This window comes from Populus nigra, chromosome 13 (assembly GCF_951802175.1).
Source record: "Populus nigra chromosome 13, ddPopNigr1.1, whole genome shotgun sequence".
In the NCBI taxonomy this organism is placed as follows: domain Eukaryota; kingdom Viridiplantae; phylum Streptophyta; class Magnoliopsida; order Malpighiales; family Salicaceae; genus Populus; species Populus nigra.
In genome coordinates this window covers 11,252,297-11,265,517 of record NC_084864.1, presented here as the reverse complement: position 1 = coordinate 11,265,517, position 13,221 = coordinate 11,252,297, and the positions used below count along the sequence as shown (strand labels likewise).

Here is a 13,221-nt window from a genome sequence, read left to right as displayed (position 1 = left end):
CTGAGGCCATTGGACAAAAACTTCATCACTAAGTTCACCATGCAGAAATGCACTTATCACATCAAGTTGAAAAATACCCCATCCTTATTGAGCTACTAGGGCAATTATCAGACATATGATATCTAATCTTGCCACTAGAGCATACACCTCTATGTAATCAATCTCATACTGTTGTGCATATCCCTTTGCCATAAGTCTAGCCTTGTATCTGTCTTACTTACCACTTTTATTGAGTTTTGTTTTAAAGATCCATTTAACTCCAATGCTCTTCACTCCTTTAGGTAGGATAAGTCAAAACCCATGTTTTATTGTGTTCAAAAGTCTCAATCTCTACATTCATGGCATCTCTCTATTTTTTTTTCTCTTCACAGCTTCCTCAAAAGTAAGGGGATCAGCTTCTCTGAGAAAAATTATAGCATTCAAGTCTTCCTCTTTTGACAAACTCTCCTGTTTTATAATCTTGCATCCAAAGTGGAACTCGTCTTGCCCTTCCTAGGCCTGAGGAATTCTCATCATGTGACACACTGGAATGTGTGCGAGTACTACTTGAACCAGCTTCATTTATGCCATTTGAGTTAACTTCTTCATTCTTGTTAACTTTTGTTCCAAGTTCTCCTTCATTCTTAGCTTCATCAATTTCTTCTTCAGTATCACTCCATTCTAACACATCTAAAATTATTTCTTCCCTATTTATGTCCCAATTCCAACCCTTATTCTCCCATAAAATAACATTCCTACTAACAATTATCCTTTTAGAGACTAGAATAAACAATCGCTTTCATCACTCATTCCCAATAAAACACATTGTATACTTTTATCATCCAACTTGATTCTTTTCTAGTCTAGTACATGTACATGAGCCAGACATCCAAAAACTTTGAAATACTCTACTGTATGTTTCATACCACTCCATATTTTCTCCGAAGTTGTATTTTGGATAGCTAGAATAGGGCTCCTGTTAAGGACATGCACACACCATCTCTCAATTTCTAGCTAGAAAGCTTTTGGAACTTGTTTATCCATGAGCATGTATCACACTAAATTCATCACAATCCTATTCTTCCTCTCAGTAACTCCATTTTGTTGAGGAGTGTAGGTCATAGTTAATTGCTTAGTTATGCCATTTGCCTTACAAAACTCCCCAAACTCATTTGAGGTGAACCACCACCTCTGTCAGTCCTTAAACATTTAAGGTAAGCACCTGTTTCCTTTTCAACACAACCCTTATATGTTCTGAACATGGTAAAGGCCTCTGATTTTTCATGCAAGAAGTAAATCCATGTTTTTCGACTAAAATCATTAATAAAACTAAAAAATACCTCTTGTTGTTGTTTTGATGCTGACTTTATAGAGCGACATATATCGGTATGTACCAACTCTAGTTTTTATGATGCCCTCCATAGACCCCTTTTTGGAATGGATTCCCTGTGCTGTTTTCCAACTAAACATGTTGTGCATAACTTTGCAGGAGCTATAAGTGAAGGTAGACCAGAAGGCAAACCGCTGACCATATTTTTGTATTGAAGGGTTTTTAACCCTTTAAAGCTCAAATGTCTAAATCTGTAGTACAACAAATAACTCTCATCATCTGTCATAACTTGAAGACAAGTAGTAGCTTTAAGCATCATTATTGCGAGCACAACAAACATCATGTTCGCACTCATCTCGGACTGAATAATTAGGCCCTTAGCCGGATGAAAAACTTTACACTTCTTATGTTGAATTAGAATTGTCACACCCTTATCTTGAAGTTATCCCATACATAATAGGTTATTTTTCAACTCAGGAATGTAATAGACCTCAGAAATTAATTGAGTAATTCCATTCACTTGCATTCAAATGTTTCCCTTCCCTATAACTACCATTCTTGAGTTGTTGCCTAGCTTTATAGTTTGCCTGCATTGAACATCTAAATTTAAGAACCATTCTTTATTCACACTCATATAATTACTACATTATGAATCGAAGAACTAGATCTCTTTTCTCTCCTCATGGTTAAGCTCTTCATAGGACATTAATAGTTGACTCTTTTTTCCTAATTAGGACACTCATATTAAAAATGTCCTCATCTGTGACACTTAAAACATTCAATAGTAGCCTTGTTAAAATGTTGTCTGTGATGACCTCTTCCTCTGAACACCCATCGACCTCTTCCTTTGAACACCCATCGACCTCTTTCTCTACTAGTGTTATCTTCGTAAGTGATATTGAGAGCCTGCTCTTCTCCTCGATGGCCATTCATTTTTTTCATGAAACAGCAAACTGCTCTGCAGCTCATCAATGGTCGGTGTGTTTAAAGCATTGGATTCTTTAATAGAGTAAACCACATAATCAAATTTTGAAGTCACCAACCTAAAAATTTTTTCATTGATGATGGTTTGGCTTATTATCTCACTATGAGTCTTTATTTTGTTGGCTATAATGAGAGTACGAGCAAAGAAATTATCAATAATTTCACCCTTTTTAATGTGAATAGTCTCAAAGTCCCTCCGAAGTTCTTGTAACTATGCCCTTTTTACCTTGGTAGAACCTTGGTACTTCTGTTTCATGGAGTTCCAAATACTCTTTGATGTATCTCTATTGAGTATAGTCTCTATGATATTTCAATCTATAGCTTGAAAAAGATAATTTTTTACATTTAAGTCCTTCAACTTCTGCCCCTCAATCAATTTGCGTTGTGCTTCTGCTTGGTCCTCAATTAATTTGTGTTATCCTTCTGTTGCCACTACCATAAAGACAAATCTTGGCTCAACCCTTTATGTCACCACCACAGAAATCCCATTCTCTATGAGATCCTAATATTCTTTGGAGCGGAGAAAGTTCTCCATCAGTATCGCCCAATGATCATAATGTCCATTAAATTTGGGAATAGTTGATTGCACAAAACCAATGTTATTGCTTTCCGCCATTTTGTTGATTCTCTAATTCTAAAAGAAAAACTACAGTTTTTTTCCACACACACTCATACTCAGGCCTCCTATGATGAGGCTTTGATATCAATTGTTGGAAAACACTCAGAAGAAACTACAACACATAGTCTTGAATGAGAAGTCTCTCACTTTTATTCATCACAAACAGCAGGCTTATATAGCCTTTTACATAGAGATGCATCATTCAAAATAACAACCCATACTATACATGCTTTAAACGTGGTAATAGACTAAGAGAAACAGAAAACTACTAGTCCGTAAAAATAGGACGTAGCAACAGAATGGTAGAATAGAAAACAGCTCAACCCGAAAAAGTTGAAATTGCTAAATAGATTGTAATAATAAAATGTTAACCTCTACAGGTTTATTATTAATATATAACAACACAACCTTAAAAATTATACAAGCTCCCTTCAACATTTAAACATTTAAACATTGGACGTCATCATTTTCTTTCTTGGAGCACATGATGTTTATCGGTTAGGTAAAGTGTAACAACATTTTGTCTTTTTTTATTCCTTTTAAGAAAACAAAATTGGAAGATATATTTGAGAAATACTATTAAAGCACAGTAAATCCTTATCAACGTTTTACTCTTTTTTTTAGCAATCCATCAATAGCTTTAATACCTTGAGCTTTCACTTGATACACGTTTTTTATCAAAGGATTCAAAAATTAAAATATTAGCATTAATCTACATAAAAATATATTGTTACAAAGGGCAAGATGACAAAAAAAAAAAACATGATCAAACCTTAAAATAAAGAAAATACTAGATAAAATGGAAAAATACAAGACTGGACAGATGTGATTAAAAAAAATTCAAATCTCGTGTAAAAAACACACTAAATATGGTATTATTTTAAAATAAAAAACCAAAATAAAGAAGAAGAAGCCTTGTCACCAGTGACAGCACCATGTGGAAGCACACAACAAAACCCTAAAAAAGTTCAAATTAAACAGAAAGAGAGGGAATAAAAGAGAGATAACAATGGACTTTGTTTTATTAAAAAAACACATAATTATTCTTACTTATCATAGTACAAACAAAAAAAAATTAACTAGATATTGAAAAGACAACCTATTTATTAGTTGTAATAGATTACTTATTTCAAAATAAATATTATATGCTTTTATATTGAAAAATAATGATACAATTTTTGAATAATTTATTGTAATATAATATCAGTAATCAACACACCTTATTATAATACCAGTTAAAGCATCCAATTCACAGCACTCACAAGATAAATAAAATAAAATAAAATAAAATATATATAAATAAAATCCTATCCAGCAGTTAAGAATAAAAAAAGAAAAAGAGGGAGACCATAATTTGACTCCCAAGTCTTCCCCGAGAAAAAAGTTGCGGCATTACGAGGCCGAGATTTTAGAAGGACACGTGGAAGTTCCACGTTCTGGATTCCGACACGTGTGTTGTATTATCATCTTTCTTTTTACAGTTAAAAAAAAAGAAATATCGCAAAAAGAGACAAATACAACAAAAGAGCTGGTGACGCTACTTTGGCGTCTCCTCGGAACCTGCTGCTTCTTCTCTCCACCCACGTGGCGGCTTCTGGCTGTGTACCCTCCTTCATGCCTTCCACGTGTAGAAGTATTACCATCTCAAGGGTATTATCGTCATTCGGTCCAGCCTGATATCATCGTCAAAGAGGCAGGAACGTTACTGCATTTTTTCCTTCTCTCTTTCTTTCTTGTTTGTTTCTTGATTTACCCTTCGCTCCAAATTTTCTTTTTCCTAGCTTTTAAATTTGTTTGTTCCAATGATTTCTCTTTGGTTTCTTGGAAAATCTTGGGTTGTGAAGTAGAGAACGTTTTTTGGTGTTTGTAATGAGAATAGTTTTGTGTTTTGCAATGGAGAAAATGACAAGTTTTAGCTCAAAATGTTTGGTTTGTTCATGCTGGGATTTGAGGTTGTTGGTTCTTCAAAGTTGTCTTAGTGATGGGATTTCAGTTCCTAATCAAATTTCAAAATTTGGGTGGTTGTAGTTTTCTTTCAAAATCTTTTTGACTTCATTACTTTTTTTTTTTGTTTGTTGATCATCAAATTAATGGCACAAACAGAGAAACTTCAGAACATTGAAACCGGCCAACATCAGCATAATATTTCTATGAGCAACAATCTTCCTAAGGAGTTGTTGCAAAGATTTATATCTGGGAATCATTATAATCACAGACTCAATGGAGAAGAAGGAGAAGACGACGATGTTGAGCTAAGTCTTGGACTTTCATTGAATGGTAGATTTGGTGTGGACCCAAAAGCCAAGAAGATTACTAGATCATCTTCTATAGCATCAGATTTTATTAACCCAACAGGAGAAAATGGAAGTGCTTTTGTGGTATCTAATTTGGAAAGTAATTATCTTCCAAGGACTTGTTCTTTGCCAACAGAGACAAAAGAGGAGTGGAGGAAGAGGAAAGAGATTCAGACACTTAGGAGAATGGAGGCTAAAAGGAAGAGAACAGAGAAGCAAAAGATTCTGAAAACAGTGACGGATAAAACTATGGGTGAGGAAGATAAGAGAGAAAATGGCACAAATGGTGATCACCATCAAAAAGAGTTTCTTAAGAGTTTCAATGGTTTCTTTGATGTTGGTGTAGAAGGGCTGTCAACACAAGCAGAAGTAGTAGCACCACCATTAACACACGAATCACAAGGGACTGGATCATCTGGGATAACACAGTTTGAGAGCCAGCCACTTCAAGGTAACAAAAATGTCTCTCTTTTATTTTCCTTTCCTTTAAACATTTGCTGCATGTGTGATTACTTTGATGCTTATTTGAAATTTCATTGCTATTATTGTCATTAAGATGCCGTAAGTATGGATGTTGTGTGAGCTTGATACCGGCTTGTTCAGAATTTCCCCCTAATTAATCTATGAAAGTAGACCAGTGGGAGCCTTTTTGGCATCTTTTTAGCTATTATTTTGTCTACATTGTTGGAGATATTATAATAATTATGTTTACTGCGGTTATTTTCATTAGCTTTTCCAGCTAGCAACAAGCTGGCCTTCTGATGCGTGACAGAGATTTAAAGAAAGATTAAATTATGAATTAGAAGAAAAGGAGCTGAAGAAGAGAACGAAAGGAGCTGAAGAAGAGGAAATATTAGGGGAGGAAAACCAAATTATGTCAAAATAATTAAATCTGGGCTTAAAACCTAAATTATCATAGCTGATAAACCAAAATTTTTATCAATAAAATGTCAAAAATTACAAATAAATAGTTAAACCCTGATGAGAATTAGATTTCGGCTTAACCCACTAAATAATAAAATTAAAATAAAAGAACATAAATTAAAGTCTAATAGTAAAACTAAATAAAGTTTAGTAATTTGGGTTTGTACGTTGCTAATCTCCTCCCAACCAAAGAGTGATGGTTTTGGACTATCCTTCATCGTCTCTGTCTATACACAAGTATATTCTGTCACGGGTCCGGTGTCCCCACTAATATGATTCTTTGTATATCATTCAGCTCGATCCAAGCTTACTACTTTGTGAATGTTTTTACTGTTTGATGTGGAGTTGTTTTGCGGTGAGAAATGTGTTCTAAAGTGTTAGAACTCATAAAGGCCTTTAAAAACCTATTTCCAATCGAGCTTTTGTGTGCCTCTTATCCCTTTGCTATTTTAAGAACTTAGTTGACGTTAGGATAGGCCATCTAAATGTTGAAGTAAATATTTAATGATTGGTGATTTCATGTCGCATTTTTCTCAATCCTATTTAACCATGCACCAGATGTTTCTTCTGTTTTTGTCATCTTCAAATTCTAGCCAGTGCAAAACAGTATAACGAAAGCTATGAGTGCTCCGTTTACTAACTTCACTTGGCCCTTTTTTTATGATATAATTAGTGCACAACAGAGTGAACCTGAAATGCATATTATCGCATTTTGTCTGCAATTTATACTTGCTAGCTTCACTTGAGGCTCCCTTCAATACATAGCATCTATGCAAATTTATGGAAGACTTCAACGGCATAAGCTTCCTGGCTACCTTACTCCAGATGTCAGAAAGTTGACTCTGGCAATCTTAAATTAATTAGATTTCTGGGGAAAAAAACAGATAGTTGAATCTCTAAAACACATGCTTCTGGTTCTTTTAGTTATTTAACCTCTCTTGTTGATGATAATATTTTTAAAACTCGTCGGGGTGGGATCTTCATGCCTGAAGTACTTGGGCAAGAAACTCTTTTAATGGCAAGCTTGCATAGCTTCTCTTGGCATAGTGACACCCCTGGCTAAAGCAAAACTATAAAACTATCTTTGAAGCTATGCATGCAGGTGAATTTAATTAGTCTTCTCTGGCTTTCAAATTAAGTGTTTCCGTTGAATTTCAGGTAATGTTGATATGAACATGCTCATGCTAGTGAAGCTCATATTCTGTGGGTGCCAGTCTTGTGTGATACACCTGAAAATAATGGCTTTTTTTTTGTTGTCTTGAATGTATCTACCTTTGAGATAATTACCTTTCTCGCAACAATAGTTTGAGCTCCAGTTTAGCTCCCTCCATGTCAGCATGGCGAGCATCTTCTTGGATTATATAAATATCACCTTAACTTCCATAATTTCCGATTATATTTGAAAGAACTCAGTTTCTTTAATCCAACCCCTTATTCCTCTATTCTGTTTGTTGCAATATAGGAATGAACAAATACATCGAGTCAAGAAGCCCTGTCAGTGTTCAGTCTTTGTCAGATTATGAGCAGAGATCAATCATTGCTCCTGGATTAGTACTAGGTGAAAAATCAAGTTTCCCTGCCGGAGTTGCAATGGAAAAGAATGGATCTGACAAACTTACAGTCACTGAGAATGGAACTAAGGAGGTGGCGAGGGATGTGTTGGAGGATATGCCATATGTGTCCGCAAAAGGAGATGGTCCCAACGGGAAACGCATAGAAGGTTTTCTCTACCAGTACAGGAAAGGTGAGGAGGTGAGGATAGTATGCGTTTGCCATGGAAGCTTTCTCTCACCAGCTGAGTTTGTCAAGCATGCAGGTGGTGGTGATGATGTAGAACAACCCCTTAAGCATATAGTGGTTCACCCCTCTCCCTTTTTTTAATGGTAATTCTCGTGCTAAAAAAAGACAGCGAGGAAAAGGAACCATGGAGGTCAAGGCTAATGAAGTTTTCTTTTGAATCTCAATTTTTCCCCGGTTACTGGCCTGGCCTGTGCCGATTACCATGCCTGTTGCTGCAAACCTAAATTATTTTTCCTCTCTCCATGCGTGATGCAAGATTATTTTTTCTAATGTAAAGCAGGCCAACCTGGTGAATTGTGTCTATGGCCTGGTTATTTTCTTTCCTTTTTGACAGCAGATGAATTCTTGATCAAAAGTTTATATCCAAATGAGCGCTAACAAAAATACCATGGGTCTATTGCGGGGCTGCTTCAAAAATTGGTGTGTAGAAGCGAAAACAATGTTCCACTCTTTACCTACCGCAACTCTGAAGCGCCTAAACCTAATCCTTTTAGGTTAAGGAATTGGACGTACTTGACCAAACTTTAAACGAGAGAATTTGTAGCTGAGATGCAAGACTTCAGAAACCAGCAAGTAGTCAAACGGTAAGTGTTCCTCAACGACTTCGGTTTGAGTTTGCGGAAAAAGCATGTTGATGAAGGAGGGGGTGAGACAGAACGACTAACCACCTGTGGAGTGGAGATCTTAGCAACATAACAGCACAACATAAAGGAAGTTCCATCGATACACAAACAACCGTATACAAAGTAGGTAAACCACGAATAGGCAGTTGTTGAGTGTAAATAATACCATCTTGTCTATCTTGTATACCTAATTGCTTGCAGCTGAAGGAAGTAAAATTGGTTCTCATGATCGTTGCCGTTGCTCGTGAACCAAGTGAAATGAACAGGAAAAAAGAACCATCAAAAGCATGACCTGCACAGGGAAACAACCCCCAATAGCCACATGCAGAGCTAACGTTTTCACTACAGGGCGAAGGTTGTGATTTGATCAACAATGCAAGGCGTGGATCACCTTTTGCTCAAACTACACGATTCGTTTCGAGGGCAATACCTTGGCATTGTTTACGTGAGCACAATCATATTCCCAGCAAATATCTCGATTCTATGGCTTTATTGAACAAATGGAAACTGAGAAACATGTATACACCGTGGCGAATGAACATCTGCATTCTTTTGCAGATTCACCAGTGAGCCCCCAAGTGGGGAAACAACTTCGAAAAATGAGGGCAAAACTATATTACACTTTACAAGTGGGAATAACTACAGTTTAGCTCTACCTACGGGCAGCCCATAATGAGGACCAAGAAAGCATAAATACAATGGGCCTTTACCCACTACAAATACCTATGTTAATCAAACAAACATCATCAAGCAACTAGCATGAAGGCGGTTGCAGTTGTTTCAACCGACGGACAACCTGCTTCATTGTTGGCCTGGTAGAGAGGGAGTCAACCGTACACACAACTGCCATGTGTAAGACTTCTACCAAATCATCATGTGGACCTGCATCCCATAGCCCTGCTGTAAAGAACTCCTTAGCTCTGCCCTGCCGTAGGAGCATACATGCCCAAGCAACAATGTTGAAACCATTCCCGTACGATGAAAATGATGGATCCAAAGCTTTCTTGTCTGAAAGTAATTCAAGAAGCACAACCCCATAACTATAAACATCGGCCTTATCTGAAACACGGCAAGTCATTGCATACTCCGGGGCAACATACCCAAAAGTCCCAGCCACACCTGTTGTAGCATGCGTTTCAGAAGTTCCCAACAGCCTGGCCAAACCAAAGTCGGATAGATAGGCGTTGAAATCATCATCTAGCAGAATATTACTGGGCTTGACATCTCGATGGAGTACACGTGGTACACACTGATCATGAAGGTAGGCAAGTGCACGAGCTATGTCAAGAGCAATTTTGTGAAGTATCCTCCAATCCACAGCCCTTGTGGACCTTTCCTGGATAAACTTTTCCAAATTACCACCTGGCAAATAATTATATATGAGGAACATTTCCGTTTCACTGGCATGATAACCAATCAAAGTGACAAGATTTGGATGGTGGAGTCTTCCAAGGGTTTTGATCTCTGCATGGAACTGTTGAATTCCCTGGAATCGTCCAACTGCAAGCTTTTTAATTGCCACCAGAACTCCGGGAGAGATCTCTGCCTTGTAAGTGGACCCAAAACCCCCATTGCCGATGCAATTACTTGCATTGAAGCTCCCAGTGGCCCGCACCACATTCTCAAATGTCAAGGGAACCCCAATATCTGTGAAGATTGTTACTTCCTTTCTAGTAGATCCCATTATTTTGGACTTTGGACTCCACTTTCTGGTGTAGATGAATAGGAAAATAAGAGCTAGTAGAACAGAAAAAATGGCTGATGCAGAGGCTATTGATGCTATCTCAATTGATGTGAAGCCACCACTCCGGTTCTTCTGACTTTGACCTGATGGAGAAGTATAGCTTTGTGCCTCGGAAGCCCTTCCTGGAGAATCTGCAGATGGTGATACCAGGGAGAAAACATGGCAAGGGTGTAGATACGGGTTTCCAAGAACACTGCTACATTTCATCAAATTGTTACTTGATGGCAGAGGCCCAGACAAGTTATTGAAGGAGACATTAAAGATTGAGAGCAAAGTCACATTTGCCAAACCAGAAGGAATCTGCCCGGAGAGTTTATTGTTATTGAGCAGAAGAGCAGTCAGATTTCTCAACCTCACAAGATCATTTGGTATCTCCCCAGAAAGCAAGTTTGAAGAGAGATCCAGAACCTCTAAAGTTTGCAGCTTCCCTATGCTAGAAGGTATAGAACCATCTATTCTATTACCAGTCAAAGACAGATACTTCAAACCACTTATTTGGCTCAAACTTGATGGTATCTGGCCTTGCAAAAGGTTCCAACTCATGTCAAGATAAACTAGAGAAACTAATTCGCCAACACTTGGTGGAATGGTCCCAGCAATCTGATTCTTAGATGCATCCAGAAGCTTGAGTGATCTGCACATTGGACCCATATTTGCCGGAATCTGACCAGACATTCTATTATTGCTAACATTGACAATCATCATGTTCAATCCATCACAATTCTCAAACAAGATCCCTGGAAATGGCCCGCTGAGCTTGTTGTCTCCAGCCAAAAATGTGTAAGCAGTTTGCTTTCCTAATCTTACCGGGGAAATAGGAAGGGACTGGAGAGTACCAGTAAAGTTGTTGTCCCCAAAGTTATGAAAAACTGAGATTTCACCATTTCTTCCAAGTGACATAGTAGGACTTCCTGCCTTAGCTTTATATGCAAAAAATGATATATAGGCAGATGACGGGTCATAAATATTTAAGGGATACTCAATTGTGGAAGGAACAGGAGGGCAACTGCTGCTATAGAAACTGGGGATGGAACCTGACAATGCATTTCCACTAACATCAAAAACAGTCATACAAGGAACTCGAAACTCCTCAAGAAGTTCACCATAGAGCCCATTGGAGCTCAAATCCAGATACCGCAGCTTATTGCAGCGACTGAACCCATGAGGGATTTCTCCTTTGAAGAAGTTGTGAGACAAATTGATCATTTCCAAGCTATCACAGGAATCCCAGTTGCTCAGCAACATGCCGCCAAGGGTTGCGCTTGGTGCCCACAGCATCCTCAGTTTCGGAAGAGTCATGACATCTGCAGGAATATCCCCTTGAAAAAAATTGAAATCTTCATTCATAGAGCTCAAATGATCCAACAAACCGTTCCCTCTCGTACCATTAACATCCTGATACGGATCAAACATATTCGAAAGCACAAGCACAGACAAAGAAGAGCAATTTCCAAGCTCAGGGGGTACCGACCCGCTAAGACTATTCCTTGACACATCCAACACTTCTAGCTTCCCAAGCTTACCCAGTTCACGTGGAATAATTTCTTCAAACATATTTGAATACAACAACAATGTCCTCAAATTCCCACAATTCCCTAAAGTACTAGGAATCCCTCCAACCAAGAAATTCCCAGATAAATCTAAATGCTCAAGTTTCTCACAATTATATCCGAAATCCTCAGGCAGTGAGCCACCAAGCTGATTCAACGACAAATACACACCCTTAAACCGACCAGCAAACCCTGGAATTGTCCCGTTAATACGATTACCAGCTATATTCAAGATCTCCAAACCATCACAGCGAGAAAGTGAATCCGGTATCTCTCCTTCTATCCTGTTAAACCCTAAATTCAAAACCCTCAAGTTCCTTAACCCGGAAAATGAAACCGGCAACGACCCAGATACCAAATTACCCTCCAGATCAAGAACCTCTAACTTCTCCATGCCCCATATTTCACTCGGTATCAACCCGAGAAACCCATTAAAGGGCAATGATAAAACCCTAAGTTCACTTAACCTAGCAATCAAAGGCACCAACTTTCCCATTAAAATTCCCTTACTACCTTTACAATCTCTCCTAATCCCAAACCCGTACAGTGAAAGCTCAATAGAATCACCAGAACACAAAATAGCACCTCCACCTCCACTTTTCTTACCTCTGTAGTTTCCATTTCCAGTGATATTAAGCGAAACGACACGCGAATTAGCATCACAGGACACGCCGTTCCAGTGACAGTGGTTGGTGCTGATCAGATTCCAGCCGGAGATAAGCCCTGAAGGATCAGAGACTGAGTTCTTGAACTGTAACAGCACAGATTTGTCAGAATCAAAAGAAGCGACGCCGTTTAGTGACAGAGAGAAGGCACAGAAGAGAGAGAAAAGCTTCAGTTTTGTGAAAGATTGCCACTTGATAACTGAAGAAAGAAAATAAGAGGAACCCATTTTAGAACCCTCAAAAGGGTCTCTAAAACACTGAAAGCCCCTCTCTTTCAGTTTTTGAAGTGAATGAATAGAGAGGTTTTTCTTTTTTTCTCTGTTTTCGAAAACCCTAACCCTAATTTTAGGGTCTTTCACTGAGAGAGAACAAGTAAGAGGAAAGGAAAGAGTAAAGATTCAACAGTATATGTGTTCTTTAGGAAAACGCGTTTTTCGTTTCTTTTTCTTTAATTTCTTCATTTCCTTCTTCTCTCACATTTCTTTCCTTTTCTTCTTTGGGCCAAACATCGTTCTAGCCCCCCTATTATCATGTAATTCTCAGCTTAGTTTTCTAGCAAACTAGTTCTTCAATTAAATCTTTTTTTCATGCCGTCTTAATCAAGTTCCTCCATCATATATTTTCACTTAATTTTTGCCTGCCATGCTACAAAATGATTCTCGAGCTAGTCCTTCATGATATGGTAATTAGTTTTTTTTTCTAACTGTGG

The 13,221-nt window shown here is 37.9% G+C and overlaps 2 protein-coding genes across 2 annotated transcripts; one reads left to right on the top strand and one right to left on the bottom strand.

Annotated features, from left to right (window-relative positions):
* The first annotated feature begins 4,608 nt into the window (after nucleotides 1-4,608).
* Nucleotides 4,609-8,231, top strand: LOC133670483 (ninja-family protein AFP3). Its single transcript, XM_062090984.1, has 2 exons — nucleotides 4,609-5,657; nucleotides 7,593-8,231. Exons 1-2 carry the CDS (start codon nucleotides 5,003-5,005, stop codon nucleotides 8,009-8,011), a joined length of 1,074 nt encoding a protein of 357 aa, XP_061946968.1. The 5' UTR covers nucleotides 4,609-5,002; the 3' UTR covers nucleotides 8,012-8,231.
* Nucleotides 8,232-9,013: 782 nt separating this feature from the next.
* On the bottom strand, nucleotides 9,014-13,006 carry LOC133670482 (LRR receptor-like serine/threonine-protein kinase RPK2). Its single transcript, XM_062090983.1, has one exon. The coding sequence runs from the start codon at nucleotides 12,737-12,739 to the stop codon at nucleotides 9,308-9,310; it is 3,432 nt and encodes a 1,143-aa protein (XP_061946967.1). The 5' UTR covers nucleotides 12,740-13,006; the 3' UTR covers nucleotides 9,014-9,307.
* Between the last annotated feature and the right edge of the window lie 215 nt (nucleotides 13,007-13,221).

Bases quoted from the DNA above. Each gene is read 5' to 3' on its own strand.
- LOC133670483 (XM_062090984.1), top strand. From the start codon at position 5,003: ATGGCACAAACAGAGAAACTTCAGAACATTGAAACCGGCCAACATCAG. The intron at 5,658-7,592 runs GTAACAAAAATG...GTTGCAATATAG, and splicing joins TGAGAGCCAGCCACTTCAAG to GAATGAACAAATACATCGAG.
- LOC133670482 (XM_062090983.1), bottom strand. From the start codon at position 12,739: ATGGGTTCCTCTTATTTTCTTTCTTCAGTTATCAAGTGGCAATCTTTC.